Genomic DNA, 22,717 nt, shown 5'->3' with positions numbered 1-22,717 from the left:
GCCTTGTGGATTGCTCTCCCCTCCACAGATTCACCTCCGGTCTATTACTCGGGCAGTCTGCTTTTGATTTTTGACATATCCCGGGATATCGGAAATTACCTTCTTTTTTAAGAAATATCGACTATGAATAGGCCAGGTTCGTCATTTTCCTTCAATGCCTTCGCGAACCCTTGTGCCTTTCTTATCTTTCACCTACCTCCGCGGACTACTTGATACAGTCGGACTTGCTGTTGCGCTTGGCTATACTCTCATTCGCAAGTGAGAGTTGCCCCAAAACTGTGGAAGCATCGGGGGATCCAATGGCAAGCCTTGGTGCAGATGGTTTTACATTTGCGACCGAGACATTTGCGAGGACATGCCCTCACATTCCTGTGGTGTTGATCTGAGCAGCTCTTGATGCGACGATCGTGCTGACTTGTCACGCTTGTGTCAGGACCTGGCCCACAGCCGCTGAAAGGCATGTCCGGATTCCCCACACAACAGCAAGCACAAGCTCGAACTGCATCATTAGCCTCCGCGCGATTGTCGAACGGGAAACTGGGTGCGATTGTCTCGAGTCATACCTTCTGGACACTCAATATTATTCTTATGAAAGGCATGCTAACGTAGGAGTATCAACAGGCGCCGGTGCGAATTGGAGCTTCAATCTACCTGTTAACGGAACATCTGGCCTACCGGGCACTCAGCAGCGCACCATGGGCACCATGGGAAGTTTTGCGCAAAGTCTTGGAGGATCTCAATCTGCGGCACCACTTGATCTCTCGTAAGTACTCTTTGCCATGGTTCGCGGTGGTCTCCTGTGTCTTTAGGCCTTCCAATTTGTCTCCGAACTGACGAAGTCGGTGATTCTAGGGAGTTCCCTTCGCTATCAGGAGCATCACAGCAATCACAGTCACAAACTCCCGGTCAGCTAATGTGGGCCAACGCAAGTCAACGCGCTGCTCAGCAAACACCTGTGCAAAGACAGCAGCTCCCTCAGCCATCACAAACCCCCTCCCGTTCCTCCCAACCCCAGGGTCTTCCTACACCTCAACAATCTCAACCACCGCATGATGACATGTTCCCTTCTGGTTCGCAGTTTGCCAATCGACTTGATGACTTCAGAAATGGTGGCCAGGGTATTAGTAGCCAACTCGGTGCGGGTGGCCAGCCCCAGACAGGCAATATTGAAGAGTTTCCCCCTTTGGGTCGTAATGCTGCTGCTGAGCTTCCTCTCGGTCGAACTGGTTCGTTGATGCAAGGTGCAGGGTTTGGGGGTTATGGAGCTGGTCTGGGGGGACCGAGGTCACCAGTCAGCCAAGTGCCTAATGGCATTTTGGGACAAGAGAAAGACGTACGTCCCTGCAATCATACTCACTTTTTAGGCAGTACTAACTTTGCAGCAGGACTTGAACAACGGTGTGCTTCCAGGCCAGCGTAACTTTAGCGACCCTCAACAGCTACAGCAAAGACAGCCAGAAAATAACGATGGACAAGATGTTTCTAATGCGCCTCAGAGCACTGAGCAACCGCCCCTCGCACAGATGAGTGAACTTGACAGGTTTGGGTTGGCGGGTCTTCTGCGTATGATTCACAGCGAGAGTCCTGATGTCGCAAGTCTCGCTGTTGGCCAAGATTTGATGACACTAGGGTTGGATTTAAACCAGGCGGAGTATGACTTCCTTTGTTCCCACACTATTGACACATACTAATAATATTCTTCTCTGCATAGGCCTTTGCACACATCGTTTGCTTCACCATTCGTGTCCTCAATGTCAGCAGTCCCTTTGGAACAAGACTTCTCCTTGCCGGGTTGTTATAATGTCGCCAATATCCAACCCCTCCAGTCTCGCATTCCTGGGTTCAGCGATGAGACTCTCTTTTTCATCTTCTACAGTATGCCTCGGGATATCATGCAGGAACTGGTAGCCGAGGAATTGATGGGCCGCAAATGGCGGTACCACAAGCTCGAACGGTGCTGGCTAACTCGTGATGAGACATATCCTGGGCCCGTTGATGTGGAGCGTGGTGTGACAGAACGCGGAGTGTATCTTCTGTGGGATTCGTCCGCCTGGAAGAAGGTTCGAGTAAGTGACTTTCATCTTTTTTTGGGGTTTTAAGAACTGGTCAAGCTAACTGTGATCGCAGCGTGAATTCATCCTTCGATATGAAGACTTGGACAACCGGTTGGATCCTAACCGAGGCGCCGCCCGCCCACCTGGCGTGGTGCATCATGCCTCATGATTTGAAGTTAATACGACCTAGGCGCACGCAGAATACAATCAATCAACCATGGCGTTCGGTTTACTGGTCTGTGTTATATTGCTCGGGGATGGCCGATAGTACATTAACCTTCGGGAGCAAGGCGCGTTTGATTTCTTTGGTATTAAACGAGCTATGTGGGAAACCAGGATACGATATTTGAAAATCAATGCCCTGGATGATCTTGTCACAATGTTGTAAAATGCTATAGATTTCTGTAGCTCCCTCTATTCACCGTCTGAATGAATTCTCCATCTATGAAGACTTGCGTGCAGTCGACAGAATAGCAACCCAATCGGTGTCCATGGTCCCATTCCCGTAGGTGTCTTCCACGTACTTCTCGAGGGCGGGACGAAGCTTATCCTGGTTTTCCTCCTGTTGCTTCTCATTCCAGAAGGACTTCATCACCATGGGAAGAGCCAACATAGTCATCTCAACAAATACAGGGCATGCGAGGGCCAGCTTTATTGTCGTTGGGCGGACATCGATGTCCTGAAACCCACGCTCCTCGAGCTGGGACTCGATCCAAGGCTTCGAGTGCCATTTCCCATCAGTCACGGCCGTCAGGAACTGTTCGGGCTCAAAAAATGGCAGGTTGCCTGGCATTCTTTTAATTGCTTCTCGGGCGATGGCGATCCAGCCGGCTGTTTCAATGTCAGTAAATTTGTTGCTGTGATAATTGTTTCGATACTCACGCTCGATCCAGGTTGAGAAAGCAATAGTACCGCCAGGTTGCAGCATTCGGACGGTTTCTAGCGGTAGTCTCTATTAGTCTGGGATATAATCAGAAAGGAAGCTATGGTATCCTTACCATCGAGAGCCTTAACAGACTCAGGGAGTGCCATATAGGCTGTAGAAGGAATATAGTAGTTAGCCACAGTCAAATAAAATCAAAGTGCATCGAGAGAGGATCTCACCGAAAGCAGTAAAGATGTGAGAGAACTGAGCACTAGCTAACTCAGGCTTCTGTGCATCCACGATCTTTGTCTCCGCGTTCTGCCAACCCTCTTCTTGTATACGGCGTGTAGTATACTCGATCATTGCCGACGAGATGTCCCCGCAAGTCAGCTTCCACGTCTTCTTGACAGCGTCATCGAGCTTGTTATTGAGGGAGCTGGAGATGACACCAGTGCCGCAAGCATTGTCAAGGACCACTAGAGGCTTGTCGGGGTTGGCCTTGGACTCGACTGCCACCTTGCTCTGGTCAACTAGCATTTCAGCGAATGGGCGGGTGACCATCTCTCCGCGCTTGAATGAGCTAGCATAGGCTTCACTCTTAAAGTGAGCTTCGAGGTCGAGTTTGTTAGCCATGGTTGGTAAAGGTGTAAGGTTGTTGGGTGTCGTGATGATTGAAGTTGATGGGTGTATATATCTGTATAGAAAGAAACCTTGAGTGGAGCGACACAAAGCTGAGATGATAGAAAAATAGATGTTTTTGCCAGGTAAAAACGGCCCTTTAAATAGACTGGAGTTACGATGGAGCTCCCATGGCTCGCCTAATATGGTACTATCAAGTGCTGTACGATAACCATAGAAAGTGTCCGAGAATATCTCCGAGGGTGGGTTTCAGTTGAGTCAATTTCTAAAAAAATGCCCCTTCAAGGGGGAGACAGTAGCTGCAAACACACGTCCTGCTACATCGTATTTAAGCGCTATTAATGGTAATGATTGGCTAGGGGTGGGCTTTATGCAGTTGAAACTTCCAAGGTTCTCTTGTGGTGGTTCCTGATCATTATGAGTGAATTGGCAAAAAAAGGAGCCTTGCAGAGTCAATATGAACGTGACAAATTCCTTGGCTGACATTCCATCTCAAATATACAGAATCAAGCTTCTGAATGTCAGCCAATGAACAAATCTTGGCTATCGGAGAGATTTAATCTCAAGTCGCCGAGTGTCATTTTTCCATACTTCGATATCACGTGAGAATAAAGCCCCCGCGCTGACATCAGCAACACGACGCCAGACCCAAATGGGCAAACCATCAACAGCGGCTGCGGCAAAACAATCAATCCCCTCCACTTCACACCTGGCCGACCTATGCACTCTGCTAGCGCGCAGAACGCCGTTTCGGAGTCGCAACCATGAGGATTACCGAAATTGTCATAGATGTGAGTCTCAACATTGTTCCCTGGCTATTAACTGCGCTAACTAGATTGTCAGGGCTTCAAATCGTACGCTGTGCGTACGGTGATTTCGGGATGGTATGCAATCCTCCGCGTCAAAGCATGAGTTAAACCATGGCTTTGATGCAGTCTTGGGGTGATCGGATTTACTAATTGCGCAATGCAGGGACGAAGCCTTCAACTCGATCACCGGCCTGAACGGTAGTGGTAAATCTAACATTCTCGATGCTATTTGCTTCGTGCTTGGTATCACCAACATGACCACAGTTCGCGCGCAAAACCTCCAAGATCTCATCTACAAGCGCGGCCAAGCCGGTGTCACGAAAGCCAGTGTTACAATCGTTTTCGACAACCGGGATACCGCGAAGTCGCCGATCGGATTCGAGGAATATGCGAATATCTCTGTCACTCGACAGATTGTACTAGGCGGCACAAGCAAATACTTGATTAACGGCCACCGTGCGCAACAGCAGACTGTTCAGAACCTGTTCCAGAGTGTCCAGTTGAACATCAATAACCCCAACTTCCTCATTATGCAAGGCCGCATTACGAAAGTCTTGAATATGAAATCGGTCGAGATCTTGTCGATGATCGAGGAGGCAGCTGGTACACGAATGTTCGAGGATCGAAGAGAGAAGGCGAACAGGACAATGGGAAAGAAAGAGCTGAAGCTGCGCGAGATCGAAGAGCTGCTGAAGGAAGAGATTGAGCCTAAGCTCGAGAAGCTTCGGTCAGAGAAGCGCGCCTTCCTCGACTTTCAACAGACGCAAAATGACCTCGAGCGCTTGACCCGACTTGTTGTTGCCCATGACTATGTTCGTGGCGGCGAGCGGTTGAGAATTGCGGGCGAAGAGTGCGAAAACAAACGCAACAAAGCACAAGCACTCGAAGATAACGCGAACAAACTGAAGAGTGAAATTGCTCATTTGGAGGAGGACGTGAAACGGGTGCGCACAGCTCGCGACAAGGAACTCCGAAAAGGCGGAAAATTCCAGGGGCTTGAAGATGAGGTCAAGAACTACTCGCACGAGTTGGTCCGACTGACCACGGTCTTTGATCTGAAGAATGCAAGCATGGACGAAGAGAAAGAGAAACGACAGACCATTCAAAATACTGTCACTGATCTTGAGAAAGTCTTGAAGGAAAAGCGCAAGATCTACGAGAAGCTACAGGCCCAGTACGATATGGCCAAGGCCGAGTTGGATGCACAGAATGTGGAAGTGGAGCAAAAAGAGGAACTGCTTCAGACATTGCAGACTGGTGTCGCATCAAAGGAGGGCCAAGAGAGTGGTTACCAGGGTCAACTGCAAGATGCCCGTAATCGTGCAAGCAATGCCGCCACAGAACAAGAGCAAGGAAAACTCAAAATCAACCATCTTGAGAAGCGAATCAAAGAAGAGGAGCCTCGCGCAAAGAAGGCAAAGGAGCAAAACTTGGGGCTTTTGCGTGATCTCGAAGGGTTAAAGTCTCAAGCTAGCAAGCTGGAGTCAGAGTTGACCCGGCTTGGATTTGAGCCTGGGAAGGAAGAGCAAATATACCAGGAGCAGACTGAGCTTCAACGGGAAATTCGCGAACTCCGCCAGCGGGCTGATGGCCTCAAGCGGCAGGCAGCGAACATCGATTTCAACTACGCAGACCCTCACCCCAACTTTGACCGGTCAAAGGTCAAGGGTTTGGTTGCCCAGCTTTTCACCCTCAACAAGGATCAAGTCCCGGCTGCGACCGCTCTGGAGATCTGCGCCGGTGGTCGTCTTTACAACGTGGTTGTGGACAGCGCAGAAACCGGTACCCAGCTCCTTCAGAGAGGAAAGCTGCGTAAGCGTGTGACTATCATTCCCCTTAATAAGATCTCTGCCTTCAAGGCCTCTGTGGAAAAGATCGGAGCTGCACAGAACCTTGCCCCTGGAAAGGTTGACCTCGCTCTATCCTTGGTTGGATACGACGAGGAAGTTCTAGCGGCGATGAACTATGTCTTCGGCAACACCCTTATCTGCCAGGATGCCGACACAGCTAAGAAGGTAACATTTGATCCGTCAGTTCGGATGAAGAGTGTCACGCTAGAGGGAGATGTGTATGATCCGTCGGGAACACTTTCTGGTGGAAGCTCCCCTAATTCCAGCGGTGTTCTCGTTACTTTGCAAAAGCTCAATGATATCACCAAGGAGCTACGGACCAAAGAACGACAGCTCGCGACTTTAGAAGATCACATGAAGAGGGAAAAGAAGAAGCTCGATTCCGTTCGCTCTATCAAACAACACCTTGATCTCAAGAACCACGAGATTAAGCTCACCGAGGAGCAAATTAATAGCAACTCTTCGTCTTCGGTATGTCTTCCTCCTAACCTGTTCCTCGCAACTTGCAACTAACCCGAACTAGATCATTCAAGCTGTTGAGGAGATGAGAGCAAACATTGAACAACTCAAGAAAGACATCGCCGACGCCAAGTCTCGCCAGGCTGAGGCATCCAAGGATATCAAGCAAATTGAGAAAGACATGAGTGAATTCAGCAACAACAAGGATAGCAAGTTGGAGGAGCTACAGACAACGCTCGATAAACTCAAGAAGAGCTACACCAAAAATTCTAGCTCGGTCAAAGAGCTGCAGAAAGAATTGCAGACTTCCAGATTAGACTCTGAACAAGTTGGAAGCGACTTATCCGCGGCCGAAGAGCAATTGGTCGAGTCAGACAACACCCTCAGTGCTCAAATAGAAGAGATTGAATCACAAAAACGAGAGCAAGCGCGACTGAAGGTATGTGATGCCCTTCCAGCACTACTTGATAACCATATAATTGACAATTCTAGGATGCCCATGACATTGCACAGGCTCAGCTTGACGACGAGAGGGCCAAGCTGACCGGCTTTGACGAGGAGTTGCGAGAATTAGAACAAGCCATGAAGAGCAAGTCCTCTCAGATCACCGAAGATGGACTCGAGGCGCAGAAGCTCGGCCATCAGCTCGAAAAGCTCCAAAAGGATCAGCACACTGCTAGCCAGGCCGTGACATACATGGAGCAGGAACATGAGTGGATTGCGGATGAGAGGGAAAATTTCGGACGTGCCAACACTCCCTACGATTTCCAGAACCAGAACATTGCCGAGTGCAAATCTACCCTACGCAACTTGACAGAGCGATCCCAAGGCATGAAAAAGAAAATCAACCCGAAGGTCATGAACATGATTGACAGCGTCGAGAAGAAGGAGGCTGCTTTGAAGAACATGATGAAGACAGTCATCCGCGACAAGCGAAAGATCGAGGAAACCATCATGAACCTGAACGAATACAAAAAGGAAGCTCTCCACAAGACGTGGGTCAAGGTGAATGGCGACTTCGGACAGATCTTCAACGAGCTCCTACCGGGAAGTTTTGCCAAGCTCGACCCTCCCGAGGGCAAAGACATCACAGACGGTCTCGAGGTCAAGGTGTCCCTGGGCAAGGTCTGGAAGCAGAGTCTGACAGAACTGAGTGGAGGCCAACGATCACTCATTGCTCTCTCGTTGATCATGGCGCTCTTGCAATTCAAGCCCGCGCCAATGTACATTCTAGACGAGGTCGATGCCGCGCTCGATCTGTCACACACACAAAACATTGGTCGACTGATCAAGACCCGTTTCAAGGGTTCTCAGTTCATCGTTGTCTCGTTGAAGGATGGCATGTTCCAAAACGCCAACCGCATCTTCCGCACACGGTTCAGTGAGGGTACCAGTATTGTTCAAGCGTTGACTCCTGCGGATTTGAAATAAGCATGCACATGAGGTTGGTTTGTCTATAGTTTCTTTCTTGGTGCCGGTGGAGTGTGAGATGATTATGTCTGGCCTTTGGTGTTTGGTTGTTTTTGGATGGGAATGGATCTCTGTCTTATGAATAACGCATGGTAAAGACTATTTCGATTTGTTCATGAATATACAATATAAGCGTACAAAGTAAGTGCCATTGTTAATATAATAACTAGTCGTGGAAGACAAGCTTCCAAACTCGGAAACCCCGATAACCGGCACGTGCCCGATTCTCGACCTGATCCGTGCCACCTTCCAACGCGCATTGCGATTTTGTTGAAACTTCCCCCCATTGCGCCCATACCTAAGTATCTCACCTGGGCATCACTTATATTAAATCATATCCAACTCGAGGTCTTGACTCTCGCAGACTCTCTACAGTCAGATACCAACATCGGGGACCCTGAACGCCTGACTCAACTTGCGCTCCGCCAACCCAAGACACAAGATGACAGACGAGGAACCTTCGCTGAACATACCGTCGCTTCTCACTCTAGCGGTTGTATCGTACTTTGTTCTCCGGTGGTTCTTTAACCGCGATGATAGCTCCGCGGGAGGAAACCGAGGTCGGGGGCGTGGCAATGTTGTCGATCCGGCACAGGTGGAACAGATCGCGCAGATGTTCCCTCAACTGAGCACACGGGATATAATGTGGGATCTGCAGCGTAATGGGGGAAGTGTTGCCGCAACGACAGAGCGGGTTCTGACTGGACGGGGCCTGGAAACGGTACGTGCTACGCTGATGCTGTCATTAATCTTCCCCGCCTCGGTCTTCTCCAAGACAAGGCGATTTGGTTGCAGGCCTCAAACATCAACTTTGAATTGATAAATAAACAGTAGCTAATCCAATCTCTTAGCCCCCTCCTTCCTTCCAGCCTCAGGTCGCAATTCCCCCCACCAACATCCCGCCGACGCAGACCGCCACGGCCGCACCCGTGCCCAAAGCAGACGCACAAGACTTGATATCTCGGTATAATCTGAGTGCAAAGGCCGAGAGCCCTCCTACAGAGTCACAACCCGAGACACCTTCCAAGTCCTCCTGGTCTCAGAATAAGGAAGAGCGCCAGCGGATCCTGCAGAAGCGTCGGGATGATATGATCTTAGCAGCGCGGAGGAAGATGATGCAAAAGAACCAGGGCGATGTTCAATGATATGAGAATTATTATGCTCGCCTGTTCGACAATGTGACTTTCTGTACACTGCTTTTTGACGTCGATAAACCTGGCCAAACTCGGCACCAGTGTTTCCTCGAGGCTGATATACCCTCTCCATTCTTTCGATTTGATTTCGCGGCATCATTATTGTATTAAAGCGTTCGCATGCTGTATGGTGTTAGTTCAAATTGGAACAGTTTCGATTATAACCGTTGGTCATTGGATCCGGAGGGTATATTGGATTATATACATGAAAGTCGTTTTGGGCATTGGTCTGCGTCACATATGCACCGAATAACTCCAAATGAAAGATACCCCCAAAACAGGAAAAAAAAAAACAAAAATGGTCTCAAATGCTTAGAACTCCATATAATCTTCTTCTTCGTCGTCGTCCTGGGTGCCATCGTAACCACCGTTTGCTCTCTGCTCGGCCATCTGTTCACGTCGAGCCTGTTCCTTGGAGGACCCAATTCTCCTATGAGCCAGTTAGCAAAAAATTTCCCTATATACTCGAATATATAAGTATCCGAGAAAGAGACCAAACATACCGAAGGCCATCCACCACGCCAGTGATAAATCCTCGCTCTTCTCCCAGCTCCATAGAACCGACACCCGTCAAAGCAACACCACCGCCACCGGTCGCCGCAGCATCTAGCACATCAACACCAGACCTCATTTTCGCCATGCGCACCTCACGCAGGTCCTTTAGCAGTCTCCGAATCTGATCCGGATCCACGAGATCATCACTCGCGGCGTCAAGCAGCATATTCCCAACCTCAACCCAGTGAAACGGTAGTGAGGGGGATCCCGCGAAGAGGTCACTGTCTGGGCTGTGTTTTGAGGTAGGAAAGGCGGCGCGGGATAGTATCGATTGCCATCTGGGGTATACTGCGGCCGAGCAGATGGCAGGGCATCGCGGTCCAAAATGCTAGGTTGGCCGGGCAGGGGCGGAGGCGGGGAGAAAGCGTTTTTGTAGTCTTGGTGCTGGGACTCTACTTCGAGGATGAGGGCTAATGGCTCTGGGTGTAGCCATGTTGGTGGGATAATGTTTGCGCGGCGTTGGCGTTTGAGGAGGAGGGCGAGCCAGAGAGGGAGGGACGCGCGTCGGGGTGGGAGGAGAGGTTCAATAGGTCCCTGGGCAATGTTAGCTTTGGGGGAGTTCAGATGAAGTAGTTGGGGGGCGCATTCACTCCTAATAGTTCGAGGCCTTCTAGACGCTGGCGGGGCACAATTGTCACTGTTTCCATCTCTGCCAGGAAGGCGATTTCTGAGGCTGTGACGCCCCGAGGAAGAGGGAAAGCCATTGATGGTGTGTATAAGGAGGTAAAGGCGATTTAAATTGTTATGAGAGTCGCGATCTCATCGTTTTTCTTGGGATGATATAGGTCGTCTTGATCGTGGTCTTGACTGTTTGCTTTGCGTTTCCTTTCGTTTCGGCTTTTTTTTTTCTGTTCCTTCTTATTTGATGATTATGTTTCTGCTTCTCAAATGCTCAATTGGATTTTATTAAATGTCTTCTTTCAAGTCGCGTCGAGATGGTCACTTCGAAACGTTCAAAAGGTTTGAAACGTTTGCATCGGTCGAGCTCCGCAACCTCCGACTAGGACTCCGAGGCCGACGAACTGCAGATCGTCTGGCAACTTCACTTGTTTGCTGCGGATGATTATTTGGATAGCATGGCCAATCCTCCAGAATCGGATCGCAGCCGGAGTGCTCGATGGTTGGTTCCGTTTTGCTTGGTCTTGATTCCTCTCTGGGTGAGTCTTGTCAATAAGGCTGTCCCCGAACCCTACCTCGACGAAGTCTTTCATGTCCCGCAAGCACAAGCATACTGGTCGCATAAGTGGACGCAATGGGATCCGAAGCTCACGACACCGCCGGGCCTGTATTTGTGCTCGTATATCATCTTCGCTATTGTGCTGCTGCTACGCGGATCCCCGACAAAGCTCACCCCGGATGTCCTGCGCATGACGAATGTTGGTGCAACAACAGTTGTTTTCCCTTGGAGACTACAAAAGTTGCTTGATACCCTACAGAAAACAACCAATACTCGGCCATTGGGAGCGAACGTGTCTCATACCGTGCTGAACATCTGCTTGTTCCCCCCGCTGTTCTTCTTCTCTGGCCTCTACTACACCGATGTTCTTGCTTTGCTGGTTGTCGTGGAGGCATACAATTGGGACTTGAAAAGAGATGCAGAGAGAGATCAGCAAACCGATTCTGGTGAAGACACGAAAAAACCGCCTCGCAATGAGTTTTTGGAGACATTGGGATTCCTGGCTTTCGCGCTGGCTGCACTGGTTTTCCGACAAACCAATATCTTCTGGGTCTCGGTTTTCCTAGGTGGACTTCAGGTGGTCCGCAAGATTCGAAAGTCTTCCACGCCCTGCATGTCATCCAAAGTGGCAACTATCGTGAAGCAAGGCATGCAGAATGAGGTGTATGATCCTCTCGTTTCGGAGGCTTCCTTGGAAGGTAAATTGATCTGATATGAAGCAATCAGGGAATTATGCTAACCTAACATCTAGATTACCTGAAGACCGCTATTTCACTTGCGACTGTCGGCCTGAGACAGCCTTTCTCTCTCCTCGTTTCTCTCATCCCTCACATCATCGTCCTTGCGGCCTTTGGTGCATTTGTACTTTGGAACAACGGAGTCGTCCTAGGTAAGAGCGACTTGTCTTATTACATCAAATGCGGTTTTTTACTGACACCTGTTATTCAATAGGCCACAAGGAATTCCATACCGCAGGTATCCACCTGGCTCAGATGCTCTACATCTGGCCGTATTTCACCTTCTTCTCATGGCCGCTTTTCGTCATTCCCCTGATCAACATTTTAGCCCCAAAGCCACTTCCTCAATATTTGAACCTCGGCTTCCCGCCGAAACAGAGAAAATATCCCAAGCTCATGGCAGCCCTGATTGTGATTCCGCTTATGCTTGCCGTGGTCCATTTCAACACCATTGTGCACCCCTTCACCCTTGCTGATAACCGCCACTATGTATTCTACGTGTTCCGGATTCTTTTGCTTCACCCAGCAGTCAAGTATGCTGCAGTGCCAGTCTATTTCCTCTGCGGATGGGTCGTGATCTCCGCCTTTGGATTTACCACCATCCAACGTCCACCCAAAACCCTACGAGTTCAGAGATCTGCCCCAGCTGTGCCCCCGGCTCCAACTCCGGCTCCAGTTCCAACCCCAGCAGCTCCAGCAGCTCAAGAGCCTAAACCCACCAAGCCTTCTGTGCGCAAGCCTTTAGAGGCGCACCAACAACCACCAAAGGGAACAAAGAAACCCAACCGACCCATTAATAAGAAGACCAAAAAGGCCGATCCACCAGCAGAGACCAAGATGGCTGAGCCGGTATCAGGGACCAAGAACAGTGATCCATCTCAGCTACCAGCAGCGGTTACGGATCCAAATGATCCCGCGGTCCTGGCTAGGGTCCAGCAACACATCTTCACGCGGCAGAGAGAATTACTAGAGGCACCGCGCGTTAGCTTCGTCCTTATTTGGCTGGCCGCTACTTCTCTTTCGCTCATCACAGCACCCCTTGTCGAACCCCGCTACTTCATCATCCCGTGGGTTATGTGGCGTGTTCATCTTCCTCCTCTGCCGTGTCTGCTCAGGGACCGGGAGACTCGTCCCCGGACAGAGGAAGCTAAGCGCCGCTCCGACCTCATTATCAACACCCCAAAGTTTGTGGAGACGGTTTGGTTCTTGACCATTAATTTCATCACTGGGTATGTCTTCCTGTACAAGGGTTTTGAGTGGCCACAGGAGCCTGGCAAGACTCAGCGCTTCATGTGGTGATCCTTCTACCTTTTGTTTCATTATAATATTTCTTTTGACCTGCCTTGGTTTGGTCGCTTGTATAATAGAAATAGAAATTTGCTCGAGTAATCTTTGAAAAGCCAATGACTTTTATGTAGTGTGTTATTGAACCTAGATTTGGTATATCATGTACCCAAGGCGAGCTTCATCATCGCTCGAGGGGACCGTAGACTGTAGATCTCATCCTCGACGAAGAAAGAGCGATACGTACATATCCCGTATTGCAATAAATTATACATATGTGCCAAGTGCGAAACGAGACACCCTTCCTTCTCCCATCGTCAATCATATCTACTGCTGCTCCTTCCACGTGGTATATTTGGTGTAAATATCACGGCGGAAGGTTTGCTTCAGTTCGGCCATGAAGTCCCCATCGACCGGCAGCGCAGCCTGGATAGCACCAACACCACAGAGGTTGTTCTTCCGGTCAATAAACCAAGTGAGCGTCAAGCCACCACCCCAGGTCAACGTGCCCTCGCCATACCAACCATCAACATCCTCAAGCGTCAGCAAACCGCCCAAACCATACCCAACCTTCGATTCCAGATCAGTCCCAACGCGGAAGGAGGGCCCGATAGGACCAGCAAGCGCAGCCTTATGACTAGCCGCCGCTTCGGGGCCAAGGTGTTGCTGGAACATATTGTCGACGGTAGCAGTATTGAGCAACTTGCCATCATTAGCCAACAGCGAGCGCAGAACCTTGACAAAATCCAACCCGGTCATGAACAACCCATGGCCACCAAAGTCACCACGGCCACGCAAGTTCATATCGCCACCACCACCGAGCACGGCACTACCAAGAGCACCGGGGTCACTGGGGTTAAGATCGACGAGACGGGCGCGCAGATCCTCACGGGTAACAGGATAGAACTGGGCATCTGAGATACCGAGCGGGTCAAAGATACGCTTCTGCATGAATTCCAACAACGTGCCGCCAGTGACTCGCTCCACGATACGACCAGCCCAGTCAAGACCAGGCCCGTACATCCAGCCAGTACCGGGCTGGAAGCTGAGCGGGTAGTTGAATAGTTCCTCGACGGGACGAGGTTCTTGATTCTCGGAATTACCGAACTGCGCACGCCACTTGGCGATCATCGGGTTCAGGAAGAAGTAGGTAGTGCCGGAGGTGTGTGTGAGCAGCATTTTGAGGGTGATGGGACGGGCTGGTGGGTCGAACTGAGGACTTCCATCATCGGCAAAGCCGGTGAGAACATGCTTAGCCGCGAGTTCTGGGGCGATGGATGACAGGTCGCCGTCTAGGGTTAGAAGGCCATCTTCGACGCACTGTAGGGCGGCGATGGTTGCAAACAATTTGGTGGCCGAGGCTGTGTATAGCACATCGTCGAGCTGCTGTGGCTTCTTCTCACCTGAGAGTAGAGTGCGCTCTCCGGATGCCTTGTTGTACACGAAGTGGCCTTCGGCATCAGTGGCACATACTACAGCGCCGTTGATCTTGCCAGCGTCGATAGCGGATTGAAAGCTAGCTTCCATGTTTGTTTTTGGAGAAAATAATACTGATTCAGAGGGGTTATTTGGTTAGCAGGAGGGAGGTTTAAATAGTAGTTAGGCTATGTACGGAATACATAAAATCCGAGTAACTAGTTAGTTCGGGGTCTCTTTTTGGATACTCGGGGTCGGGCCTGGGGCATCACAGACTAGAACAGTAGGCGGTCTTATCCTCCCCCACCCGCCAACTATATTGTCCTAAATGGGAAAGCGGTATCTTTCTGCCGTAAAGTGAGGTTAAAATGAACCAAACGCATCATTTGTCGCCCTTCGGGGCATACTGGTCAAATGAAAATATACAGAGAAGATTAGCATGTCCCGTGCACTAGGTTGACATGCATGATCAAAGAGAAGATACCCATTTTTTTAAAAAAAATTCACGCGACCTCATATAAGATGATAAAGTATCGGCTTTCTACATAATGCAGTTGTATATAGGTCACGTGCTGTCGCCGTTCAACCCTTGCGCGTTGTGGTTGTGCGGTTGTTTTTTTGGAGAGCATATGTACCTTAACCCTCCTGAATTTGATATAAATTTACAAGTCATAATGTATTTAGAATATAAATTTATATGTAGATGTTTTATTATGAAATCACGAAGAATATAATATCAGAGCAAGCAACAATCAACCAAGCTATATTTTTTTTAATGCTGATTTGAATAGAATTCGGTTTGCCCTGACCTTGTCTTTTGGCTATTAATGCACTATTCTGGTCCAACAACCAATCAACTGGGCTTGTGGTTTAGTGGTATAATACTCCCTTAGCATGGGAGTGGTCCGGGGTTCGATTCCCCGCGAGTCCATTTTTTTTGGTTTCCTCGAGTCAACGGGTGCCGTAGCCCTAAGTCGCGATTATATATATTCTAAGTGAAACCCTTCGGATAGTACTCGCTCGTGACTAAACAGGATCTACTTGAGTGTTATTATTATTTTTTAAAGCTGAATTAAGTTGATTGAATTCAGGAATTAACAAAAAGCACACGTGAGGGTCAGTTATAGGTCAGCCCTATACTACCGTCCTGGCAAAGGGAACACTGCTAGAAGCTATCGGAGGGAAAACTGGAGCTCGTCAATCCACTTGATGAAGGAAATCGTGTCCCATTTCTCATACAATCCAACACAGGGGCAGGAACCTAAGAGATAACCTTCTCAGAGTGCGTAAGTTCGTTCAGAATCTCAAAGGAGGGTATGGTGACTAGAGGGTCGTTCGGTGGCAAGCCTGATAGATGATAAAATCGATAGCGTTGCGAGATGCAATCAAAGTATGCACCTGCGGGATCAAGGCCGGATGTCAGTCGGCAGAGGTTAGGGTGACTTGAACATGCGAGGCGCATAGTGAGGTTTGGACTCTTTATACTGGGGGCTACCATGACGCGGAGCGGTAACGACCTGTTTGTCTCTCTTTTGGTGTGATACGATGTATGCCACATGGGGTCTCTTTTAATATAAGGTTGTGTATGTGGGTCCGCTAAAAAGGATCGAACCAAGCTATCTACCTAGGATCATGTGGTACCTCGATTTCCATGAAGTTAACATCGGAAGGTCCACGGGTATTCCCCAGGAAAGGGTAATACGTATAGCCAGGTAGAGGTAGTAGCAAGGTAAAAGCAATGACCAGGTACCGCGTCATGGTAGAGTCACAAGTGCATTGCGTGAAATAGTTAGACTATCATAGAATATATATTGAATATTCTCTCACGACAGTATTTGTACTTGCTAGTTATCCCAAAAAAGACTTCTACACTCCCTTAAATGTCATAGAAATTGTTCTCATATTTCCAAAACCTCATAACAGACTAGTCATTAACATGCAAAACCCCCCAGTAAATCTATTTTTTGACGCATATGAAACGGAAGGATCCACGGGTATCTGTGTCCATCTAGTCCTCATCCATCGATTCCCATCCATCACCACCACGAGGCTCGCCCTCATCACCATCCACCTCCTCGTCATCATCAGACTCATCATCATCATCAGCGTTGATACCAATAGTGCGCTCCTGGACATCACCAGCAAGGTCAGGGAGACGAGACACAAACGCACGACGAACAGCACCGTTAGTCGAAGCATCCCAGATCTGTACATTACCCTTGCTACCAGCAACCGCCAACCGGAAGCTGACCTCCTGGTCGGGGGCGAAGGTAGTAGAGAACACCTTTCCGACCTCAAGCTTGCGCGTAACAACAAGAGTGGGCTTGTCATTCTCGACGCTCCACAGCTTAACGGTCTTGTCTGTTGAACCGGTCACCAGGAAGCCGGGGATGGAGCGGTTGATGTCGAAGGATGAAACGGAGGAGTCGTGTGCTTGCAGAGACCAGACGGGCTTGGACTCGGCGGGGGTGGCGGGGACATTGCGCATATCGTAGCGGTAGACCATACCGCCGTCGGTAGTCACGTAGAAGTAGTTGGAGTCGTGCGAGTCCCAGCGGACACACTCGACGTCTGCGTCGACGCCCCAGCGGGCCTGTGCGTCCGGTGCACGCATATCTGCTGCCACGACGGTGCGGTCGTAACTGCCGCTCAGCAGGATGGTGGACTCGGTTGGGTGCCAGTCTAGTGAGCAGACCTTGTCCTTGTGGTTGGAGTAGGACTTGGCGCAGGTGGCGGTGTTGAGATCCCAGAGCTTGACGGTCTTATCAGCGGAGGCGGAGGCAAGCAGGTTGCGGTGCTGACGGTTGGCGGCCAGCGCCAGGACGGCATCGATGTGGTACTCGTCGTTGGCCTTGGCCTTCTTCTTTTGCTTCTTCTTGGGCTTCTCGGCGTCCTGGCCACCCTGTCCGAGAATGGCGTTGGGGTACATGCAGTCCACGACATCCAGATCCCAGATCTCGATATCGGGCTCCATGGTTCCGATAGCTACGAAGTTTCCTTGTGTCCGACCTTCTGGGTTCTTGCCAACGGGGAGATCAATCCACTCGGTGCAAAGCGGGATTCCGGGCAGCATGATGTCGTGGTGCACATAGAGGTTGTCTGCCTTGTCTTCGTAGACGTAGACCTCCAAGTGCGCAACTTCGTCTTCCACCTTTCCGGCCAATAGAAGGTTGTCGTGGGGCATAATCTGGAGCTCCTCGCGTTCTTCATCATCCTCGTCCTCGGGGATCACAAGGTATGGGTCCTCCTCGTTGGGCTGGTGGTAGGCCAGGGATTGGACATTGCCGAACATGGTGACCTTCTCGCCATCCTCATCAACATCCTCCTTGTCGTAGTTATCCATGTCGAATTCCTTCAACACATCATCATCGCTGTAAATCCGATTAGCACGAGTTAAATCCTCACGGCGCTCAACACTACTCACTCCTTTGCCTCGGTACCATTGGCAGAGGGCTTCTCCTCAGTATCATCCTCCATAGCATCATCAGCCTCATCTCCAGATCCTTCCTGGGCAGCATTCATATCGTCCTTCGCATCCTCAAGCTGCATGCGCGCAAGCTTGGATATACGACCCATCTCGGCCTCGTCAATCTCATATTTGGTAGGGAACTGGGCAGCGACACCGCGCTTCACCCATGTCGTAGTCGTAATCATGGAAGACATTGTGAAAGTGTTGTGACAAAACTGATCACACCCGTCCACTTTTTTTATCGGGCGATATTTTTTTTTATCGGTGTGCCTGAGGGGCTGTCCGCCCGGCAAAATCTGGCCGATCTCCTTACCGCCCGGGCGTTTTGCGGAACCGCCATGTTCTTCCTTTGAGTTGATCGTACGATTGAACCTGCAAATTGTCTTTCAAGTTGTTCTGATTTTCAGCCTAATACCACCGCAATCATGCATTCTCACCTCCACACCTCTTACAACGTCAGTACGTCGAATCCCCCATACCCGGAAGATCTATCCAGCCATCCCATCCCGCTTTATAACTGCCAATACTGACGCATATCACACAGATTGCGAAGAGATCATGACTGCTCTCGATGAGTGTCATGCCAAGGGATTCATACACAAAGCTATTGGAAGCTGCAACGATATCAAAGTCGAAGTGAACAAATGTCTCTCCGCGGAGCGATTCGACCGCGCAAAGCGCAACCGAGAAGAGGCGCGCAGCAACCGCCGACGTATCGAGGAGATCTGGGCTAAAGAGCGCGAGCTTGACCAAGGGCCCGCGGTGGCAGCAGCAGCAGCTGCGAATGCTGCGAAGTAATAGACCGTGCCGTGAGATGAGCATATGCCATCATATTTGGGACTGGAGTTTGGGGTGTGCTTTCTATGGCTATTCTTTGATTTGGCTCATACCCGAAAAGACAGCACTGCTGCTTGGAATGAGTGGCAGCATCTCCACATGGCCTCGATATTGCAATTCGACTGGGAGATGTTCTCATGAGAATGCACGGGGACAAGCAAACCGAGGTCAAATTATCTCCTCTCATTTCATCGGGGAAGAAAACTTGTACGATATCTGCACATGTAAATATATATACGACCGACTGGCCTTTACTCTTTCATCTTTCCTGCGTTTCACATGGCACCAATGCGGAACGTTTAATCTACGATGTAATGAGGATTATAGTATCTCTTGAATGATATCAGATGTACATTACTATTCTATACATCAGCTGAACTTTTAGATATAACCCATCCGATCTGAACGCCGCACCCTAAGAGTGAAATAAGGTTGAGAATGCATGCAATGATAACCAGCATCATGAGTCGCCTGTGCCGTAAAGATTCAATCAAGCGTCAACCTCCATAGCCTCATTCGGCTCGGCAGTCTCCTCGAAGTCTTCACGAGGACCACTCTTAGCATGACGACGTTTCCTCTTGGGCTTGGCCGCGGCAGTATCCTCGCCATCATGTTGCTCAGTAGCATCAACCTCCTTCCGAACAGCCTTATCCTTCTTCGGTGCAGGCGTATCAACCTTCTTCTTCTTCTTCACACTGAGAGGATTAGGCGCCTTGACCTTAGGACCGCGCTTCTTCTTAGGTTCCTCCTCATCAGCACTTTGGTCATCAGCCTCGCCATCTCTCTTGCGCTTGCCAAGCATAGGATCCACGTCCAATCCAGCGCGGAACTTCCCACGCTCATGGCCGTCCCGCACCATCTCGGAGGGACCGCTCATCGGCTCGAGGACCATAACCGAGCGCTTAACGTAGATGATAGGCACACCGGGTATAGAGCGGGCAGCGGAGCGCAGTGCGTGAGAACGGCGCATAGCTTCCTCTTCTTTACGATCCTCCTCCGTCTTCCGTCTGCGGGGCTGGTTCTCGCTATTGTTCGTCTTTCTCAAGATTGGATCAGCGCTTGCGAGAATGTAGTGCTCCTTGTTCTTCTTCTGGTCTGCGTTTGGTGAAAGCAGTGAGAGGAGACACTCGATTTCGTCGATGGGCGTGGAGTCCGCATTGTGCGAGCAGTGGCGGAGCGGGAGTTCTGTGGGAGGGGGAAGGAAGAGAGGTCTGTATGGCTTTTCTGTTTTGGGGTTGATGGGCTGTGCGGCCATAATAGCGGCGAGAGAGCACTTTGTCAATACTGTGAGATGGTTAGATTGGATGCGTCTTGGCGGATGGGGACTTTGGTGTTCGGTGCGACTCACGAGGCTTGACCTTGCCTTGGACTGTTCGTTCAAGTGCAGGAATTAGTTCCATTTTGAAGGAGTCGGTGGCGCGAAGGAAATTCGAGTCAACTGTTCGAGCGCAAGTCAGTACTGTACATCAGAGTAATGCATTGAATGGAACATACCCAGGACCTGGTAGGCCTCTCGGAAACCGAAAGTAAGCTCATACTGGTGCATAAGCTTGCGATACTTCTTTGAACGTTTGGCCCTCATTGTGAATGGTGAATGTCAAGTATTTGAAGATTGAATGCAGCAATAGACATGAGCTTGTATGTCGACCGAAACTTTTTTTCATTCTGCCGGGCGGGAGCAGGCGGTGTTGTGGTCTGTGCTGAGGGTGAGGTACCCAGTACTTTCTTCAAGTGGGGCGTCTAGCCTTGAAATTATGTACCCTATACTTCGCATTTACTGATATCCGTAGGCTTGAAGATGAGAATACAGCATACTATGTATTGAGTTGAAGATATTACATTAATTGTTCTGTTTAGACTGAGGATGACTATTAAACCATGGACAGACAAGCGACACCGTGCCAGTGATGGAATCCATCATAGGGCGAATGCAGAAGGGAAAAGGTCTCAAATATGGTAGATGGGATATTTGGGTGTAGGCATGTAGGAATCACCAGCTTTATAGGTTGACAGGAGGGATTTCATGTGTTGGTAAGCCACAAATGCGCATTCTGCGCTGGCCATAGAGTTGTCTGAGTGGGTGGAAGACACGAATGGATGGGGAGTATGATGATGACCAGGCGAGGCTAGGCCAAGCAGTCAAATTGTACTGAAGGACCGGGGAAAAGATATGAAGAAATCCAGCCGAGGTAGAAGTCATTTGCCGATCCTCGGTGGGGTGAGTGTCTGACTGCAATGCACATCTGGCTCCTGATTTGACACTTGCAAGGCATCATAGCTGCGCAATAGCGATGTAGTTGGACAAACCTTTGGCGGTAGATATGAGCATCTAGCATTGATGCTAGACCAAGAATAGAAGCCTGCCTCGTGGCCCAAGACTCGATATCAATGAAGATTGGAGCAAGTCTGAGACAGGTGCGGAATTCAAGATCGGCGGATATCTTATGAAGGAGAATCTGATCGAAACCCAGTGGCTGCGTCTCATCCGTCACGTTTCTTGCAGGATGCGACCACGACAGAAATATCGTCCATTTTGCCTCCTTCAATAGCCAGACCCTCTTCCACTGCCTTCTCCATGAAGGGACTCTCCGCAAAGGGATCCCGGGCGATCGTCAGAGCAGCATTAAGCAGTTCCCTGGCGATATAGACATTGCGCTCGTCAGACAGATTATCATGTTGCGCAACATCTTCTGGTGCCGCACGCGCTTCCTCCCATTTGCCAATACTGTCCATAATGATTTTCAAGACTTCATGCTCCCAGAGGTTATCCATAACGCCATCTGAGAGGGCCAGGACCACGTCATCTTCCTGTACCGCGATTTTTGACAGAACTGCATCTTTCCGGGGGGTGTCGATACTGTTTGTCCCAAGCTGCATGGGACAATCGAACCAATGCCACTGTTCAGCAGTGCGGAAAATGACTTTTTTCTCGCTTGGTCGAATCACGAGGATCTTACAATCACCGAGGTTCGTAACGTAAAGCAATGGCTTCTGTGCACCGTCTTGTTCCTTGGTCCAGTGTAGTATGGCAGTGGCCGAGGTTGTCGTTCCCAGCCACTCGGTAGGAGATGTGGTTGCCCGCAAGGTCTCCTCGTATGCATACTGCAAGTATCCGACTGGGTCGAGGGTAGATATGCAGTGGTCGACATTCTTTTCAACTTCGAGGGCCCAGAAATGTAATAGGAGTCTAGACCAGAGTCTGTATTTGGCAATTAAAAAAGTTAGCGAGGGTGGCATGATGTGCAAATTGAGATTGAGACCACTCACGCAGCATGACCACGAGGTTTGGTAGCCCATGCGCCTACTCCATCGTCGACGCCTATGAAGTTCTCCGCAACGATAATCGCATCGTCTCCGTTATTCAAGCCGCGGACTAGCTCGCCCTTGACGGATAATCTCTTATCCTGGCTTAGCCCGTGTGTTGTCAAGGGATCGGAGAAGGACGAAGACGGAGGGGAAAGGAAAGGTGGAGGGAAGGGTCGTGAGGGTCGTTTGGCACATAAAGCGTAGCCAGTCTCGAATCGAAAGGGCGATTTGGGGGAAAGGAATGGCTGATCGGGGACGGGAGTGGTGATGCCGTAGGAGGGCCACACTGCCGCGTGATATGGCCGTGCGGTACTCGGTTGTCGGAGGCGGGCACCCTGGATCGGGGCTTGATTTATGCTTATGTTTGCGATCCACTTGCTAATGGACATCCATGATGATGATAATGAATGTGACACGGCCGCTGGTTTGGTCACCATCCCTAACTTGGCTCTCTGTGCACCAAGATGGGCTCGGCGAATGGGTTCTGGGGCATTAAGACATGAAAAGTGAAGAAATGAATGAGACAGAATACGAGAAGAGAGAAGAAAACGAAGTGTTGACTCAGACTTGGGCTTGAGAGCACCGAGAAAAGAAAAA

At 49.9% G+C, this 22,717-nt stretch overlaps 11 protein-coding genes across 11 annotated transcripts; 5 read left to right on the top strand and 6 right to left on the bottom strand.

Annotated features, from left to right (window-relative positions):
* Positions 1-123: 123 nt before the first annotated feature.
* N7487_010447 (NOT2/NOT3/NOT5 family protein) lies at positions 124-2,223 on the top strand (the record flags this gene model as incomplete). The annotated part of the gene is made up of 7 exons (XM_056878177.1): positions 124-136; positions 434-541; positions 622-763; positions 853-1,333; positions 1,386-1,651; positions 1,712-2,066; positions 2,128-2,223. The coding sequence occupies 7 exons, from the start codon at positions 124-126 to the stop codon at positions 2,221-2,223; spliced, it is 1,461 nt and encodes a 486-aa protein (XP_056726757.1).
* A 273-nt stretch (positions 2,224-2,496) lies between these two features.
* On the bottom strand, positions 2,497-3,552 carry gtmA (gliotoxin thiomethyltransferase; the record flags this gene model as incomplete). The annotated part of the gene is made up of 4 exons (XM_056878176.1): positions 2,497-2,885; positions 2,937-2,993; positions 3,053-3,091; positions 3,159-3,552. 4 exons carry the CDS (start codon positions 3,550-3,552, stop codon positions 2,497-2,499), a joined length of 879 nt encoding a protein of 292 aa, XP_056726756.1.
* Positions 3,553-4,322: 770 nt separating this feature from the next.
* N7487_010445 (condensin subunit SMC2) lies at positions 4,323-8,107 on the top strand (the record flags this gene model as incomplete). Its single annotated transcript, XM_056878175.1, has 5 exons — positions 4,323-4,349; positions 4,402-4,442; positions 4,531-6,688; positions 6,741-7,115; positions 7,169-8,107. The coding sequence occupies 5 exons, from the start codon at positions 4,323-4,325 to the stop codon at positions 8,105-8,107; spliced, it is 3,540 nt and encodes a 1,179-aa protein (XP_056726755.1).
* A 481-nt stretch (positions 8,108-8,588) lies between these two features.
* Positions 8,589-9,291, top strand: N7487_010444 (uncharacterized protein; the record flags this gene model as incomplete). Its single annotated transcript, XM_056878174.1, has 2 exons — positions 8,589-8,867; positions 8,998-9,291. 2 exons carry the CDS (start codon positions 8,589-8,591, stop codon positions 9,289-9,291), a joined length of 573 nt encoding a protein of 190 aa, XP_056726754.1.
* Positions 9,292-9,651: 360 nt separating this feature from the next.
* Positions 9,652-10,598, bottom strand: psf2 (DNA replication protein PSF2; the record flags this gene model as incomplete). The annotated part of the gene is given in 4 exon segments (XM_056878173.1): positions 9,652-9,769; positions 9,843-10,172; positions 10,184-10,428; positions 10,485-10,598. 4 exon segments carry the CDS (start codon positions 10,596-10,598, stop codon positions 9,652-9,654), a joined length of 807 nt encoding a protein of 268 aa, XP_056726753.1.
* A 372-nt stretch (positions 10,599-10,970) lies between these two features.
* Positions 10,971-13,107, top strand: alg10 (dolichyl-P-Glc:Glc(2)Man(9)GlcNAc(2)-PP-dolichol alpha-1,2- glucosyltransferase; the record flags this gene model as incomplete). The annotated part of the gene is made up of 3 exons (XM_056878172.1): positions 10,971-11,769; positions 11,823-11,960; positions 12,023-13,107. 3 exons carry the CDS (start codon positions 10,971-10,973, stop codon positions 13,105-13,107), a joined length of 2,022 nt encoding a protein of 673 aa, XP_056726752.1.
* Positions 13,108-13,419: 312 nt separating this feature from the next.
* Positions 13,420-14,619, bottom strand: N7487_010441 (serine hydrolase domain-containing protein; the record flags this gene model as incomplete). Its single annotated transcript, XM_056878171.1, has 1 exon — positions 13,420-14,619. The coding sequence occupies one exon, from the start codon at positions 14,617-14,619 to the stop codon at positions 13,420-13,422; it is 1,200 nt and encodes a 399-aa protein (XP_056726751.1).
* A 1,897-nt stretch (positions 14,620-16,516) lies between these two features.
* Positions 16,517-18,171, bottom strand: N7487_010440 (rRNA-processing protein PWP1; the record flags this gene model as incomplete). Its single annotated transcript, XM_056878170.1, has 2 exons — positions 16,517-17,879; positions 17,933-18,171. 2 exons carry the CDS (start codon positions 18,169-18,171, stop codon positions 16,517-16,519), a joined length of 1,602 nt encoding a protein of 533 aa, XP_056726750.1.
* Positions 18,172-18,402: 231 nt separating this feature from the next.
* On the top strand, positions 18,403-18,775 carry N7487_010439 (COX assembly mitochondrial protein; the record flags this gene model as incomplete). The annotated part of the gene is made up of 2 exons (XM_056878169.1): positions 18,403-18,436; positions 18,522-18,775. The coding sequence occupies 2 exons, from the start codon at positions 18,403-18,405 to the stop codon at positions 18,773-18,775; spliced, it is 288 nt and encodes a 95-aa protein (XP_056726749.1).
* A 529-nt stretch (positions 18,776-19,304) lies between these two features.
* N7487_010438 (rRNA-binding ribosome biosynthesis protein UTP23) lies at positions 19,305-20,396 on the bottom strand (the record flags this gene model as incomplete). Its single annotated transcript, XM_056878168.1, has 3 exons — positions 19,305-20,098; positions 20,163-20,252; positions 20,309-20,396. The coding sequence occupies 3 exons, from the start codon at positions 20,394-20,396 to the stop codon at positions 19,305-19,307; spliced, it is 972 nt and encodes a 323-aa protein (XP_056726748.1).
* An 899-nt stretch (positions 20,397-21,295) lies between these two features.
* N7487_010437 (PP2C family serine/threonine-protein phosphatase) lies at positions 21,296-22,687 on the bottom strand (the record flags this gene model as incomplete). Its single annotated transcript, XM_056878167.1, has 2 exons — positions 22,082-22,687; positions 21,296-22,013 (listed from the first exon to the last, which is right to left on the bottom strand). The coding sequence occupies exons 1-2, from the start codon at positions 22,555-22,557 to the stop codon at positions 21,296-21,298; spliced, it is 1,194 nt and encodes a 397-aa protein (XP_056726747.1). The 5' UTR covers positions 22,558-22,687.
* Positions 22,688-22,717: the final 30 nt, after the last annotated feature.

This window comes from Penicillium crustosum (genome assembly GCF_028827405.1).
Source record: "Penicillium crustosum strain IBT 35664 chromosome Unknown utg000004l_segment0_segment0, whole genome shotgun sequence".
Taxonomy (NCBI): domain Eukaryota; kingdom Fungi; phylum Ascomycota; class Eurotiomycetes; order Eurotiales; family Aspergillaceae; genus Penicillium; species Penicillium crustosum.
The sequence above is the reverse complement of the archived record's forward strand: the minus strand, read 5'-3'. Positions and strand labels throughout refer to the sequence as shown.